At 41.7% G+C, this 15,884-nt stretch overlaps 1 protein-coding gene across 1 annotated transcript in view; it reads right to left on the bottom strand.

Moving 5' to 3' along the window:
* LOC129855555 (kinesin-associated protein 3-like) overlaps positions 1-14,371 on the bottom strand; it is a 47,342-nt gene extending 32,971 nt beyond the window's left edge. The window contains exons 1-6 of the mRNA XM_055923342.1: positions 14,299-14,371; positions 13,573-13,704; positions 12,482-12,624; positions 1,308-1,360; positions 1,009-1,150; positions 140-239 (exon numbers count right to left, since the gene is read on the bottom strand). Of these exons, the coding sequence (XP_055779317.1) occupies positions 140-239; positions 1,009-1,150; positions 1,308-1,360; positions 12,482-12,624; positions 13,573-13,704; positions 14,299-14,339 (611 nt within the window). The 5' untranslated portion in view covers positions 14,340-14,371. The remainder of the gene's footprint in view (positions 1-139; positions 240-1,008; positions 1,151-1,307; positions 1,361-12,481; positions 12,625-13,572; positions 13,705-14,298) is intronic.
* Between the last annotated feature and the right edge of the window lie 1,513 nt (positions 14,372-15,884).

Raw genomic sequence — 15,884 nt, 5'->3', positions numbered from 1 at the left:
ATTCGTGTTTCCCAACCCCCAAGGTTGGAAAGTAAGGTTTTGCCATATGTTGTCATAGTTGTGTGATTGCTGTCAGAATGAGAGAGAGCAGAACATGAAAACAAAAGAAGAGGTTCTGGCGAGCGAGCGAGTTGTATACCTGGAGAAGCAAAAGAAGACGTAGATGATGGTGGTTGCCAGGTCAACGCTCTGTTTCCAGTCCTCCCTCAGAACTCTGGCCAGGGCTCCCAGGGCTGTCTCTGATGAGCAGCAGACACCACACAGGTCAGAGAGAAAGCAAGAGAGAGGTGGGGAGGTGAGAAGAGAGAGTGAGGAAAGTGATATACATATGATGTGTGTGGGGAGGGGGGGGGGGGCAAGGGGAGTGATTGAGGAAGAGGAGGGGGATTATTTGAAGTATGTTAGGATTTGAAAGGGAAGTATGCAGTTGGGGTGGAGGTGGGCAGGTAGTGGAAAGAGTCTAGCATGGAGATGACAGTCAGCTTGGGGTGGGAGGTTAAGGTAAGGAATTTGGGGGAATGCAAAGGGTTCCAGGCTCCCATGGCTTGAGCTATGGGTGATCTTCATTGTAAATATACATATCACATTGTTCCATTTCCCCTGGCCATCTCCACTTTCCTCACTGACCCGAGGTCTCATGGTTCACATGCACGTTCTACCGTTATCAACGTCTGACCACGTGATCCGTTACGACAGACAAAGTGAGCCTGTGATGCATAGTGACAGTTACAAAATGAAGCCATGCCATCATTTGACAGCTGTAATGGATGAGGACCCTGTGCTGTTGTGAGAGAAAACAGCTCTGTCGTCAGGGAAGGCAATAGGAAGGACTAGTGCTAGGCCGTTTTCTTATGAACAGGATGGGCTGGTGAGAGAATCTGTAGATTATATCAACCAATGACACTAGAGTTTGTCTAGCCTGGCCTGTACAGCTTTTAAACACCCAGCAGAACAGAGAAGATGATTTCTCTGGAACGTAGCATTGTGACAGACTGGGAAGGAACATACCATTCTGCAGGAGCTCCTCCAGGTTGTCTGGGTTGCGGGCGAGGTGGAGGATAAGGGTGGCACCCCTGACCTTCTCTGGGATGTCCTCATACAGCAGCTCCACATAGTGATCTATCCTGTTGATGTTGGCCTCCTCATCCAGCTGAGAACAGAGATATAGTATAGGTGAGGAATGGTGAGGGTTAAAATCATACCGACATAATACAGTGATAATCATGCTACAAACACACAGAAACAGACTTGGACACAAACAGACACACAGTCAGACACATACACAAATTTGAAGATGCTCTGCTTACCTCCATCCCCTCAAATGGTGCGAGGTCTCTCGGCGGGTGTTTCTCTCGTTTGTCTGTGAGGAGGACAGGACAGCATGTGCACTAGTAAGCATAGCATGATAAAGGTGTATTTACAAAATGAATCGCAGGCAAAGTCATTCAGATCAATTCAACTTTTATTGGTCAAGTACACATACTGTATTTTGTAGATGTTATCGCAGGTGCAGTGAAATGCTTATGTTTCTATACGGCACTGTTTCCAACAGTCTCCCACACCTACTTATTCAAGGGTTTTTATTTTTTACTATTTTCCACATTGTAGAATAATAGTGAAGACATCAAAACTATGAAATAACACATATGGAATCATGTAGAACCCCCCCAAAAAGTGTTAAATAAATCTAAATATATTTTACAATTGAGATTCTTCGAAGTAGCCACCCCCTCTGCCTTGATGACAGCTGTGCACACTCTTGGCATTCTCTCAACCAGCTTCATGAGGTAGTCACATGGAATGCATTGTTAAAAATGGTTTAAAATTAATTTGTTAAATTTGCCTTGTTAAAAATTTCTTTCTGGAATTTCTTTTCTTAATGCATTTAATCAGTTGTGTTGTGACAAGGTAGGGCTGGGCAATATGGCCAAAATATTATATCATGGTATTAAAAATTTTAAAAATGGACGGTATTTTGAGCTTTTAATAATAAATGTTCTCCATTTGCTTTATGAGTTGTGAGTGATCCTAGGGTGGCAACACATGTATTCTAAGTGATTTCAATGAGTCTTTTATACTGTTCAATTCAACCAAAAGAAATTTCAGCACTTTTATAATTTATGCATTTCCTGCACTCAACTGCAGTGGTGGCAAAAGTACCCAATTGTCATACTTGAGTAGAAGTAAAGATACGTTAATAGAAAATGACTCAAGTAAAAGTGAAAGTCACCCAGTAAAATACTTGAGTACGTATAAAAGTATTTGGTTTTAAATATACTTAAGTATCAAAAGTAAAAAACCAGATGGCACCATTTTCTTCTTTTTTTATTTTATTTACGGATAGCCAGGGGCACACTCCAACACTCAGTCATAATTTACAAACAAGGCATGTGTTTAGTGAGTCCTCCAGATCAGAGGCAGTAGATTACCAATGATGTTCTCTTGACAAGTGCGTGAAATGGACCATTTTCCTGTCCTGAAAAAAATTCTGAATGTAACGAGTACTATTAGGTGTCAGGAAAAATGTATGTAGTAAAAAGTACAGTATTTTCTTTCGGAATGTAGTGAAGTAAAAGTAGTCCAAAATAAAAATGGTAAAGTACAGATACCCCAAAAAATGACATTAGTAAAAATACTTTAAAGTACTAATTAAGTACTTTACACCACTGTTCAATTGAGATCATTTCCACACTGCCACGTAGGGCTGCACGATATGGGCAAATAATCTAGGACTTATTTTAAACCAAATGTTGCAATTGCGATTTGACTTGCGAATTAGAGCAAAACTGTTGGAATCATGGAAATAGATTGAGTATTTTAATTCTATAGTTAGAATATAATAGTGGGCACTTTGAATACAGTGTAGTTTCAGATGACAACGAATTAAAATGCCAGGGAGGAGTTATTGTGACAGGGTAGGAACTAAAGTGTTGATAAGTGTTTCCTAGGGGACCCTATAAGCTTTGGTTACATTGCATGTTCTCTCTAAGCTAGTTCATGTAGCTAACATAATCTTGCTTTGCATATTCCTCTTTGATTTAGAAGATACTGTTGCACAAACATGCTGATTTAGGTCTACACCATCACTGGTATTATCAGGCTGTATTAGCTAGCTACGTTTGCTCTTACTCAGTACATTTATTAGCTAGCTAGCTATTAGCATTAGTGGCTAACAACTAGAACGCTAGTGGATATATATTAAAACAGCATTAATGTCATCAACATTGTTGCATGTGGTGCATTGATACATGCAGACTGAAGGCAAGTGTATCGTGGTTGAGGAACATCAAATGCGCTCCTTGAGTGACAGGGGGCGTGGCTAGGTCTGTGTGGAAAGTGGCACAGAGAGAAAGAGCGGAAAGATATGACTCAAGTAGCGAAGTAAACTATAAAAATAGACTTTACACATGGCGTATCACATTTAACAATCCAAACATTCAAATCCCAGTATAGAAGGTAAAGTAAAAACCCAAACCAGTCCCTGCATCAATACCGGTATACCGCCCAGCCCTAGGTGGTATACTAACCGGTCCTCGATCTAACCGGTGCCCCCACACACTGACTCTACCAGTGCCTCCTGTACAGTTGAAGTCAGAAGTTTACATACACTTAGGTTGGAGTCATTAAAAATAATTTTTCAACCACTCCACAAATGTCTTGTTAACTGGTTCATCCAAGGGAGCAATTTCCAAACGCCATGTTCATCTTTACCAACAATAGTATGCAAGTATAAACACCATGGGACCATGCAGCTGTCATACTGCTCAGGAAAAAGACGCGTTTGGTCTCCTAGAGATGAACGTACTTTGGTACGAAAAGTGCAAATCAATCCCAGAACAATAGCAAAGGACCTTGTGAAGATGCTAGAGCAATCAGGTGGTTTGCTGCAGGAGGGACTGGTGCACTTCACAAAATAGTTGCAAATGGGTCTTCCAAATGGAAAATGACCCCTTCCACAGTTGTGGAAGTATGCTTAAGGAAGTATGCAAAATGGCTCAAGGACAACAAAGTCAAGGTATTGGAGTGGCCATCACAAAACCCTGACCTCAATCCTATAGAAAATGTGTGTGCAGAACTGAAAAAACGTGTGCGAGCAAAGGAGGCCTACAAACCTGACTCAGTTACACCAGCTCTGTCAGGAGGAATGGACAAACATTCACCCAACTTATTGTGGGAAGCTTGTGGAAGGCAACCCTAACATTTGACCAAAGTTAAACAATTTAAAGGCAATGCTACCAAATACAAATGTAGTATATGTAAACTTCTGACACACTGTGAATGTGATGAAAGAAATTAAAGTTGAAATAAATCACTCTCTCTACTATTATTCTGACATTTCACATTCTTAAAATAAAGTGGTGATCCTAACTCAGCCAAGACAGGGAATTGTTACTTGGATTTAATGTCAGGAATTGTGAAAAACTGTTTTTAAACTGAATTTAAATGTATTTGGCTAAGGTGTATGTAAACTTCCGACTTCAACTGTATATAGCCTTTCTATTGTTATTTTACTGCTGTTGTTTAATTATGTTACTTTTATTTAAAAAAAAATTACTTAACTTTTTTTTGTTCTTAAAACTTCTTAAAGAATTGTTGGTTAAGGGCTTGTAAGTAAGCATTTCACTGTAATTCTACACCTGTTGTATTCAGCACATGTGACAAATAAAATATTTGATATATACAAGATAGCTCTATTTGGTAAAAGACCAAGTCCATATTATGGCAAAAACAGCTCAAATAAGCAAAGAGAAACGAGAGTCCACCATTACTTTAAGACATGAAGGTCAGTCAATCCGGAAAATGTCAACAACTTTGGTTTTCGCGACTGCACTTCAACATCAAGCGCAATGATGAAACTGGCTCTCATGAAGACCACCACAGGAAAGGAAGACCCAGAGTTACCTCTGCTGCAAAGGATAAGTTCATTAGAGTTAACAGCCTCAGAAATTGCAGCCCAAATAAATGCTTCACAGTTTAAGTAACAGATACATCTAAAAATCAACTGTTCAGATGGCACGGCGTGAATCAGGCCTTAATGGTCAAATTGCTGCAAAGAATGAGATTTTTGGTCAACCGCCATGTCTGTGTGAGATGCAGAATAGGTGAACGGATGATCTCCACATGTATGGTCCCCACCGTGAAGCAAGGAGGAGGTGTGATGGTATGGGGGTGCTTTGCTGGTGACACTGTCAGTGACTTGTTTAGAATTCAATGCACACTTAACCAGCATGGCTACCGGAGCGATATGCCATCCCATCTCGTTTGCGCTTAGAGGGACTATCATTTGTTTTTCAACAGGACAATGACCCAACACATCTCTAGGCTGTGTAAGGGCTATTTGACCGAGGAGAGTGATGGAGTGCTGCATCAGATGACCTGACCTCCACAATAACCCGGCTTCAAGCCAATTGAGATGGTTTGGGATGAGTTGGACCGCAGAGTGAAAGAATAGCAGCCAACAAGTGCTCAGCATATGTGGGAACTCCTTCAAAACTGTTGGAAAAGCATTCCAGGTGAAGCTGGTTGAGAGAATGGTAAAAGTGTGCATAGCTCTCATCAAGGCAAAAGGTGGCTACTTTGAAGAATCTCATATATAAAACATATTTTGATTTATTTAACACTTTTTAGTTACTTTATGATTCCATATGTGTTATTTCACAGGTTTTGATGTCTTCACTATTATTCTACAATGTAGAAAATAGTAAAAAATAAAGAAAAACTCTGGAATGAGTATGTGTGTCCAAACCTTTGACTGGTACTGTATGTCAGCTGTCAATACTGGCCGGGAGGTTGTCTTCTCTCAAATGAGCCATTGATCATAGTTATGCAATATTCCTACTTGAGGTCGACCAGCATGGCCGATTTCAAGTTTTCATAACAATCGGTAGTCAGCATTTTTTGACGCAGAATATGGTTGATTACATTGCACTCCACGAAAAGACTGCGTGGCAGGCTGACCACCTGTTACGTGAATGCAGGACTGAGCCAAGGTAAGTTGCTAGCTAGCATTAAATGTATCTTATAAAAAACAAATCTTAACATAATCACTAGTTAACTACACATGGTTGATAACATTATTAGTTTAACTAGCTTGTCCTGCGTTGCAAATAATCATTGCGGTGCTTGTTAATTTATCATTTGTCGCCAAAACGGGTGATGATTTAACAAGCGCATTCACGAATAAAAGCACTGTTGTTGCACCAATGTACCTAACCATAAACATCAATGCCTTTCTTAAAATAAATACACAAGTATATATTTTTAAACCTCCATATTTAGTTAAAAGAAATTCATGTTAGCAGGCAATATAAACAGGGAAATTGTGTCACTACTCTTGCGTTCTGTGCAAGCAGTCAGGGTATATGCCGCAGTTTGGGCCGCCTGGCTCGTTGCGAACTGTTTGAAGCGACCATTTCTTCCTAAACAAGACCGTAATAAATTTGACAGAATTTTACATAATTATGACATAACATTGAAGGTTGTGGAATGTAACAGCAATATTTAGACTTAGGGATGACACCCAGTTAGGGAAGACACCCGGTTCCCTATTTCACTGCAAGAATAAACGTTTTGTTTTCGAAATAGTAGTTAGATAGTTTCCGGATTTGACCATATTAATGACCAAAGGTCCGTATTTCTGTGTGTTTATTATATTATAATTATGCTGGTGTGTGGGATTACTGACGACAGGATACAAATACGCTTGTTATCAGAGCCTGGGCCAGTTTGAGTGTATTCTCATGTTTGAGAATACACTCAAACTGGCCCAGGCCATGGAGTCCGTGAATATAAATGCACTGGATTTGCAGGCAAGGGGTGCAACTGCATGCCATACAGTAAAAGAGAGCAGCTCTGAGCTCGCTGAGATTCAAAGAAGGGAAAGCCGCGGGACAGCCCCTCCGGTTAATAGAGACCGTTATAGTTGCAAAGGCAAACACAAAGCATTTGAATGTAAATTCAAACATGAAAAGTTTTATGCATGTTGGATAATATGACACATTGCGAGGGCGTGCCACAATTAGAAAAAGCTACGAGCTACAGAAAATAAAATGAACAGAAGAAAACCGAATAGCGACGCTATAACTACCGCTCAAATTAAGTAATAGAAAGTGAGTGCGCAGACGCAGAGCAAGCGCTCTCAATGTACAGTGTACATTGGGTGAATATGAAAAAGGTGAAGCCTTTTATTGTGGAAATGGGAATAAATGATTTAAGGTACCGTTTGAACTAGACACAGGATGTAGTGTCACACTGATGAACAGGTCCCAATTCAATGAGAAGTGGAAAAAAGGTGAAGTGGACAAACTGAAAGACATCCCCATTAAACTCAAAACGTACACAGGGGAAAAACTGGCATTGGAGTTGCTGATGTTCAGGTGGAATATCAAGGCCAAAATAAAAGTCTGCCTCTCTTAATAGCGGAAGGTACTGGCCCCAGCTTACTAGGGAGATGGTGGTTGGAGGAAATAAAATTGAACTGGGATGAAATCAAACATGTCACCACAGAGACATTGACACTGCAGCAGATGATTTCAAAGCATGACTGTGTTTTCAAAGCGCTAGGGACATTGAAAGGGGTCGAAGCTACCATTCATGTTGCTCCAGATGCTACTCCCAGATTCTATTGGCCAAGATCAGTTCCATATGCCATGTTGTTGCCAGCGGACAAAAAGTACTCTCAGCTGGCTATCATATTCGGAATATAGAGATTCCACAAGTACTTATACGGGTTAACATTCACTATTGTGACCGACCATAAGCCTCTGATCTCTCTGTTCCATGAACAAAAGCCAGTACCACAAATGGTCTCTCCAAGAGTTCAACGTTGGGCTGTGTGGCTCAGGGCCATCATGTACAGAAGCCAGGTAGATACCATGGGAATGCTGATGCTCTGAGTAGGCTGCCGTTACAGAAATCATCGCTCAGGAAGGAGAAAAGGACCAAGTCTTGATGATCGATGTGTTGGATGGTGCACCGGTGAACACAGCACAAAATCAGGCAATGGACTTCAAAGGACGTGACGCTATCACAAGTGCATGAATTTATCCTGAAAGGATGCGCTACAGTGACAGAGCCTCAGATCATGCCTTACTACGCTCGCCGCTTGGTCTTGAGTGTTTGAGATGGGTGTGTTCTGTGGGATTCAAGAGTAGCTTTCCCAGTAGCGGGGAATGCTACTGAAGTTGTTGCACCAGTCACATCAAGATACGTCTGGTGGCCAAAGATGGACCAGGATGTGGAAAATGAGGTTAGCCTGTGTACAGATTGTCAGAGTAACAGGAAGTCACCCCCCCCACCGTGCCATTACATCCATGGGAATGGCCGGGAAAACCATGGACACGACTACATGTGGACTACACTAGACCCTTCCTAGGGAAAATGTTGCTCGTTGCTGATTGATTCTCATTCAAAGTGAATGGATGTTTACCCCATGAACACGTCAACATTGCACGCCACGATTGAGAAGTTGAGACAAAGCTTCAGTGTCAAGGGATTGCCTGAATTGCTGGTTAGCGACAATGCTACTTGTCTTACAAGCACTGAATTCACAAGTTTCATGAAACAAAATGGAATTCAGCATGTAACGTCGGTCCCTTTTCACCCATTTTCAAACGGAACAGCAGAATGTGCGGTTCAGATCTTTGAGGAGATCAAATCAAATTGCATTTGTCACATGCGCCAAATACAACAGGTGTAGACCTTACCGTGAAATGCTTACTTACAAGCCCTTAAACAACAATGAGATTCAAGAAATAGAGTTAAGAAAATATTTACTAAATAAACTAAATTGACACAATAAAAAAAGTTACAATAAATGTACATAACAATAACGAGGCTATATACAGGGGGCACGGTACCGAGTCAATGTGCGGGGGTACAGGTTAGTCGAGGTCATTTGTAAAGAGCCTGTAAAACGGCAGCCCTCCCCTCGGGCGCCTTTAGAGGAAGATGCAAGGGGACAGCATTGAAACAAATGTGTCAAGCTACAGGATCACTCCTTAAGCTACAACTGGGTTGTTACCTTCAGAAAGGCGAATGTCAAAGAGATTAAGGTCAACATTGGATCTCATCAGGCCAGACTTAAAAGTGAAAATACAACAAAAGCAATGGAATCAAAAATGTAATCATGATAACAGAGCCAAACTCAGAACTTTCTCACCTGGAGACGATATCTACACAAGAAACAATGGGTTTGGTCCCAAATGGATTCCAGCTACAATTTGAGGATTGTGCAGGACCAGTATCACATACTGTGATCATCGGAAGTGGACAAAGACTAAGGAGGCACGTGGCTCAGATCTGAGCTCAAATTCCAGTTCCATCCGTGGACTTGGATCAATGCTTAAACGAGCAGGACAGGACATTGGAACGTTCACCAGAGCTGCAGTTGGACAAACAACCTGAGACCAACAAGGCTCAACTTCCTGAGAGCACCAGTCCGGGTCAAACACCTCCTGTGAAGTCTCCACAAAAAGACTTTGTTTCACCATGAAGTGCTGGTAGCACCAGCTACACTACCTCTGAGACACTATTAGAGAGACGTCCGCCAGACTATTTCAGATCCTATTTATTTTATTTAACTAGGCAAGTCAGTTAAGAACAAATTGTTATTTACAGTTTGATGGCTTGGAGATAAAAGCTGTTTTTCAGTTTCTCGGTCTATATGGTAGCGGGGTGAACAGGCCGTGGCTCGGGTGGTTGAGGTCCTTGATCTACTTGGCCTTTCTGTGACACCAGATGCTGTAGATGTCCTGGGGTCAGGCAGTGCGCCCCTGGTGATGCGTTGGGCTGAATGCACCACTCTCTGGAGTGGTATTCATTGATGTGAACGTCAAGAAACTTGAAGCTTCGTTTTGTTGACATTGAGAGAGAGGTTGTTTTCCTGACACCACTCTGCCAGGGCCCCTCACCTCCTCCCTGTAGGCTGTCTTGTCGTTGTTGGTAATCAGGCCTACCACTGTTGTGTCGTCAGCAAACTTGATGATTGAGTTGGAGACGTGTATGGCCACGCAGTCATGGGTGAACAGGGAGTACAAGAGAGGGTTGAGCACGTACCCTTTTATGGGGCCCTTGTGTTGAGGATCAGCATGGTGGAGGTGTTGTTGCCTACCTTCACCACCTGGGGTCGGCCCATCAGGAAGTCCAGGACCCAGTTGCACAGGGCGGGGTTCAGACCCAGGGCCCCGAGCTTAGTGATGAGCTTGGAGCACAATATGGTGTTGAAGGCTGAGCTTTCATCGATGAACAGCATTCTTACATACTTATTCCTCTTGTCCAGATGGGATAGGGCAGTGTGCAGTGCAATGGCAATTGAGTCTTCCGTGGGTCTGTTGGAGAGGTATGCAAATTGTAGTGTGTCTAGGGTGTTGTCGGGTGAGGTGGAGGTGATATGATCCTTAACTAGCCTATCAAAGCACTTCATGACGACAGAAGTGAGTGCTACAGGGCGATAGTAATTTCATTCAGTTACCTTCACTTTCTTGGATACAGGAACAATGGTGGACATCTTGAAGCAAGTGGGGACAACAGACTGGGATAGTGAGAGATTGGATATGTCTGTAAACACTCCAGCCAACTGGTCTGCACATGCTCTGAGGATGCAGCTTGGAATTTGGTCTGCTATAGCCCATACAAACTCATTGAATAACACAATCAGAAATGGCAAAATAGACAGTCCAAAAATGCATAATAAATATTAAGGTTGTGAAGTGTCTGTCCTATATCTAGGAGATATATAAAAATTTAACTCTGGAATTATTAAATGTTTTACACATATTTAACCCCTTTTTGGGGGCACAAAACTACTTCCATCAATTTTTAAAACCGGTACGGGGTTAACTCCAGATGAGTCCCATGACACTTGTGGGGGTCGTAGAACAAAACAGAGAACACCATCATGTTCGTGAGTCTCCCCTTTCCATGGCGAGGTCAGACTGATTTTCAGGATGTCTCCTGGTCTGACAAACAGCGCTGTAGCTCTGCCACTTTACACCGCAGATGCGGTAGGCCGACATAGGCGGATGCAGGTGATTGAGATGCAGGCTATGCAATTTTGATGGGAAAAGGTGTTTAGCTGGTCCTAATTTGCCGAAGAGGGCAGGGGAAGGCCTTGTAACTGTCCCGGAAGGGGGAGAAGCAATGGTTCAGAGTTCTCGATGTGCACAAGAGATGTGTTGATAGAAATTTGGGAGCGTTTTCCTCAGATTTCCTTTATTAAAGTCACCAGCTACAATAAATGCGGCCTCAGGATATTTGCAGTTTCCAATTCGCGCAAAGTCCAGAGTAGTCGTCGCAGTGTTGGCTTGGTGGGAGATATACACGACCGTGACGATGACTGAAGAAAATTCTCTCAGGAGGTAATGTGGTCAGCATTTGATAGGTATTGCAGATCATGAAAACAAAAGGACTTGAGTTCCTGCATGTTACCACAATCACACCATGAATAGTTAATCATGAAACATACACCTCCGCCTTTCTTTTTCTCTGAAAGTTGTTTCTTCCTGTCCGCGCGATGGATGGAGAACCCAGCTGGCTGAATGTACAGGGACAGTATATCTGAGCGTACCAGAGCGCAGAATAACTGATGAATTTACGAACGCTCAACACCCATTTAATATGGCCGGTGTCAGTAAATGCCTGCGAAAAAGCTCATTAAATTGTTGCCAGCAGCACAGTTACAGTCACCAACGCTCTGGATAACATGAAAACAGCCTAACCAGCTCTGCTACAGCGAGTAAAACGGTCAGAGTGAGGTGTTCTCCCATTTGTCTGGAAGTAGCTAGCCAGTTAGCTTGTGTGCTTGACTGCAGTGTCGTTGTGATGGTCAGAACGCTCGGATCAACCCTACTCCTCTGGTAGTGTACGCTTTGAATCAGGGATGCAAACTGGTGAGGGCCCAAAAAGGTGACACTTTTTTTTTTGCACTGAAACATGCAAACAAAAATCCCTGATAGGGGGAAATGCAGGTTAACTAATTAAACAACAAAGACTATGATCTACATGATCAGTCTCTGTGTGTAAAATAAAGTGGTTAAAACCTCTCCGGGATTGGTGTCCCCCCTACGGGACGGTTGAGCGAACGTAGGCTATTGTGATTAGCATGAGGTTGTAAGTAACAAGAAAAAATCCCAAGACATAAGCTTTCTGCCCATATCAGATATGTCTAAATTAGGCACATTTGGGCAGTCTTGATACAACATTTTGAACAGATATGCAATGGTTCATTGGATCAGTCTAAAACGTTGCACATACACTGCTGCCATCTAGAGGCCAAAATCTACAGAATCAACTTCCGGTAGACAGGCGTAGCGCCAATATGCTCAACTGAAAGGATACTGTTTGTTTACAGTTTACTAAAATGAACTAAAAGTATGTAGTATGAACTCATTAAGTATGTAGTATTAGTATGGGTATTCGAACACAGCTTATGTCTGTCGGCAACATCTTGCAGGGACAGGCATTATCATGATGGAACCATTACCTGATTTCTTGCGGTTCTGCAGGTAGAAGAGCAATTGCTCCACCTCTGGTAGTTTAGATGGATGAATGAGCCTGCATTCCTCCACCACCTTCCGAGCTAGGGAGGCAATGTCCGTGTTGGCGTTCAAGCTTTTTAGGCGGATGCTGTGAATAGAAAATACACATGCAACATAATTTTGAGACATTTTCTAAGAAACAACATTGCTAGATCCAATAACTCTTCAATGTGATGGGAAACGAACGATAGTTTTGGTCTATGTTTCCCCTGGGACCCTACTTAGTTGTGAACATGTAAAATTGTATAAAAGCACCCCTTTTCAGGTGAGTGACTGAAAAACAACAATCTCATTCCTAGTAGCTTAGTAACATTAAGTTACATTAGGTTAGCCTCTTTTAGAATACAAGAGTGAAATAATTACTCTCGTCTCTAACATGTAGGCTCAGCATTCCCGAACAGTCCCGTTACAAGTCAGAATGTTGAACAAACTTCATTTCAACTTACTTCACCTGTTGTCTGCCGATTTTGGCCCTATGTCAGAGGTAATCTGAGACAAAATATCCACGGGGAAGTGTTATCAACCCGACCTTCAGTACACTGGTCTGTATATTGGTTTTTCACACATGATAAACACTTGCCCAATATGGCCAAGCCTAACCAAACCACAGCCCGAACATTGTCCGAGGCAATCAGCTGTCAAACACTTCCAGCTGATTGTGAGGAAACGTGATTTGGTTGACTATGTTCGGTTACATTTGGCTATTGTTTACATATATTGCATCATGAGCAATCCGTTAGGTGATTGAAAATACAAGTGACAGAACCTACCAGCACCGCAAAACGCACCACAAAAAAAATTGGGTAAACAACAATTTCTTGTGGATACCCCATCTCCATCTCCTACCGTCAAAACGACCAACAGCACGGAAAACCAGTAAAGTGTAAATATCATTTTTTTCAACATTCTGGCTTGTAGAGACTCTTGCTTCTTTTTTAGGCAGACTCTTTCAGACTGAATAGCCATGGGGTACCCATGGTTACAGTCTGATGTTTAAGCAAACATCAGGCATGTGTGTAGCTAGACCCATGCTTACATTTTCTGACACTCCTTGCGTTCCCCAACCATCGGGTCTCCCATCTCACCGAGGATAGTTGCCTCCAACTCATACTGAACGATGAGGGCTTTCTCTGTCGGGTGGACATCCAAACTCCCCCCTTTCACTTTCCTAAGGAATTAGATAAATGGCCAAGTGTCACATGAAGTGTTCATGATGGAAAACCAGATGATAAACCGGTTTTGATTTACAACATTTAGTTTCAACCACTAAATTGTTAGCTAGACAGTAAACTTGAAGCCTCTACTTAAATACATTTTTTCATATCATTTTAAGACAATTTTCACATTGTTACATTTCAATAACAGCTGATTGCTAGTCATAGTTTGGGTGTAATCATTATTCCAAACAGTTGCATTTTCAACAAAAACAAGAGTTTCTATTGGAAAAATTTAGATAGGTGCAGCAATGGCTAGAAGAGATTCAGCTTCTGTCAGATTTGACTTACACAGCAGGTTACGATAATTAACGTAGCCGGTTAGGATATTTCGGTTAAGGTTAGGAAAATGGTTAGAATTAGCTAAAATGTCCCCCAAAAATGTAATTCATTTAATTTAACAAAATCTGCATCCCTTCTAGCCATGACCGGTAGGCCCCTCCCCATTTTTCGTTCCGTTTAAGAAACGTTTCGCTACAGAATAGGCGTAATGAATAGGCCCCTGGCTAGCTAACGTTAGCTGCTAGTTAGGTGCTTGCAACCGTTACCTTTTCAAATACCGAGCATCTTCTGCTTGCAATTTTTCCATTTCGGAAATAATGGAAAACTCATATAAAATGTTCTTTCACGGTAATTTCAACAGAACGACTGGATTTGTTAGCTAAATGTAGAGCTCTCATCGTTTATGCTTTTGCTTTGTGTTGCTAGGCTTGAGACTGTCATCCCAGCATGCAAAGCAGAAAATGAGAGAAAAAGCATAGAACGTTGAAATGCGGACAAGAGAGCAACTTATCGCCATCTGTAGGTCTGGAGGAGAACATGTACAGCTGGAAAGGGATACAGTTACAGGTGGGTGACTTCAGGTTTGTTTATCCGTTGACTGGGTTTAGCAGATACTGTATGTTATCCATTGTCCAATGTCCACATATGTTGTTCCAGCCAGGGACCTCATGCATGAACAACATGCATTATGTTGTTTCTGGTATGACATAGTCAGGTAATGGATTCTTCAATTTCACACTTTTGTTGGATCTGATTTGTTCAGTTTTTCTAATCAGTGAAATGTAGTGCTTTTCCTTTAATCTAAGGAAACATCTTCCATTTGTAGGCCATTTCCTTTGTAACCAGCTGGTGATGTATTTGAATCCTTTTTTTATTAAGTTCAAGGCTGTGTTTGATTGGTCGGACATCTTTTTTAAGTAGCGTAGCTAACATGATGGACCTCCCAACAGAAGGTTCTGGTCTCTGAGGTCTCAGGGTTAGGTGACGTTGACAATGGACCTTACAGTTCTGGATGTAAATATGTGAACTTAGTGGCTTAATGTTATGTAACAGCTCAGAGCTAGGGAAAATGAATTATTCAAATCCATTTTCTTATCTGACTATTACACTGCAATGGACTCCTTCAACCCTGTTTTAAGATACATTGTGTATAACAATTCAACAGTCTGAATGCAGTCCATAAATAATGATTGCACATATGAAGGGTACAGAAAATGAGATATAGTTGAGTTATACTGTAAACCCTTTATCATCTTAACAGTCTGAACAGTCTAGTCAACAAGCCATTAATATTGACCGCACGTGTTAAAGGGACAGAACATGTGATTGCACAACTTGAGCTAGCTGATTTTAGCCTTTCGAAGTGACAAGTGATGTCATCACTCTGAAATTTGAATCCGTAGGCGAGAAGCTAAACTGGTATTTATTTTCTGGTTGAAACAGAAATTAATGGGCATTGGACAACATATGATTTCTATGGGCAACACATTGCCTTTTACTATAAAGTCAACTGAAGTGAGTGAAAGGATGCATGATGTTTACAGTTCGCCAATGTACATTCGGTTATGTGCTGGCCAAGACTAACTTACTGTAAAATATATGTAGGGGTGTTTAATGAGGAGTGTTTGATACTATTTACCATAAAGGCATTTGCATAGGATTGGCCATGCAGACTTGTTATTTTTCTGATATCCTCTGCAGATCATGGTGCATCAACATCCAAGTCATTATTAGAGGCTATGTACAGTATTGTTGACACTCACGAGGGACGATAATGCTTCTTTTTGGGATCTGAAATGTTGATTGAGCATGGTGACACATACACACTGGGGATTTCCCTGGAGACATGAAG

The sequence above is a fragment of the Salvelinus fontinalis genome, chromosome 5 (assembly GCF_029448725.1).
Source record: "Salvelinus fontinalis isolate EN_2023a chromosome 5, ASM2944872v1, whole genome shotgun sequence".
In the NCBI taxonomy this organism is placed as follows: domain Eukaryota; kingdom Metazoa; phylum Chordata; class Actinopteri; order Salmoniformes; family Salmonidae; genus Salvelinus; species Salvelinus fontinalis.
Note: the sequence above shows the minus strand (reverse complement) of the source record. Positions and strands in the feature narration are given on the sequence as shown.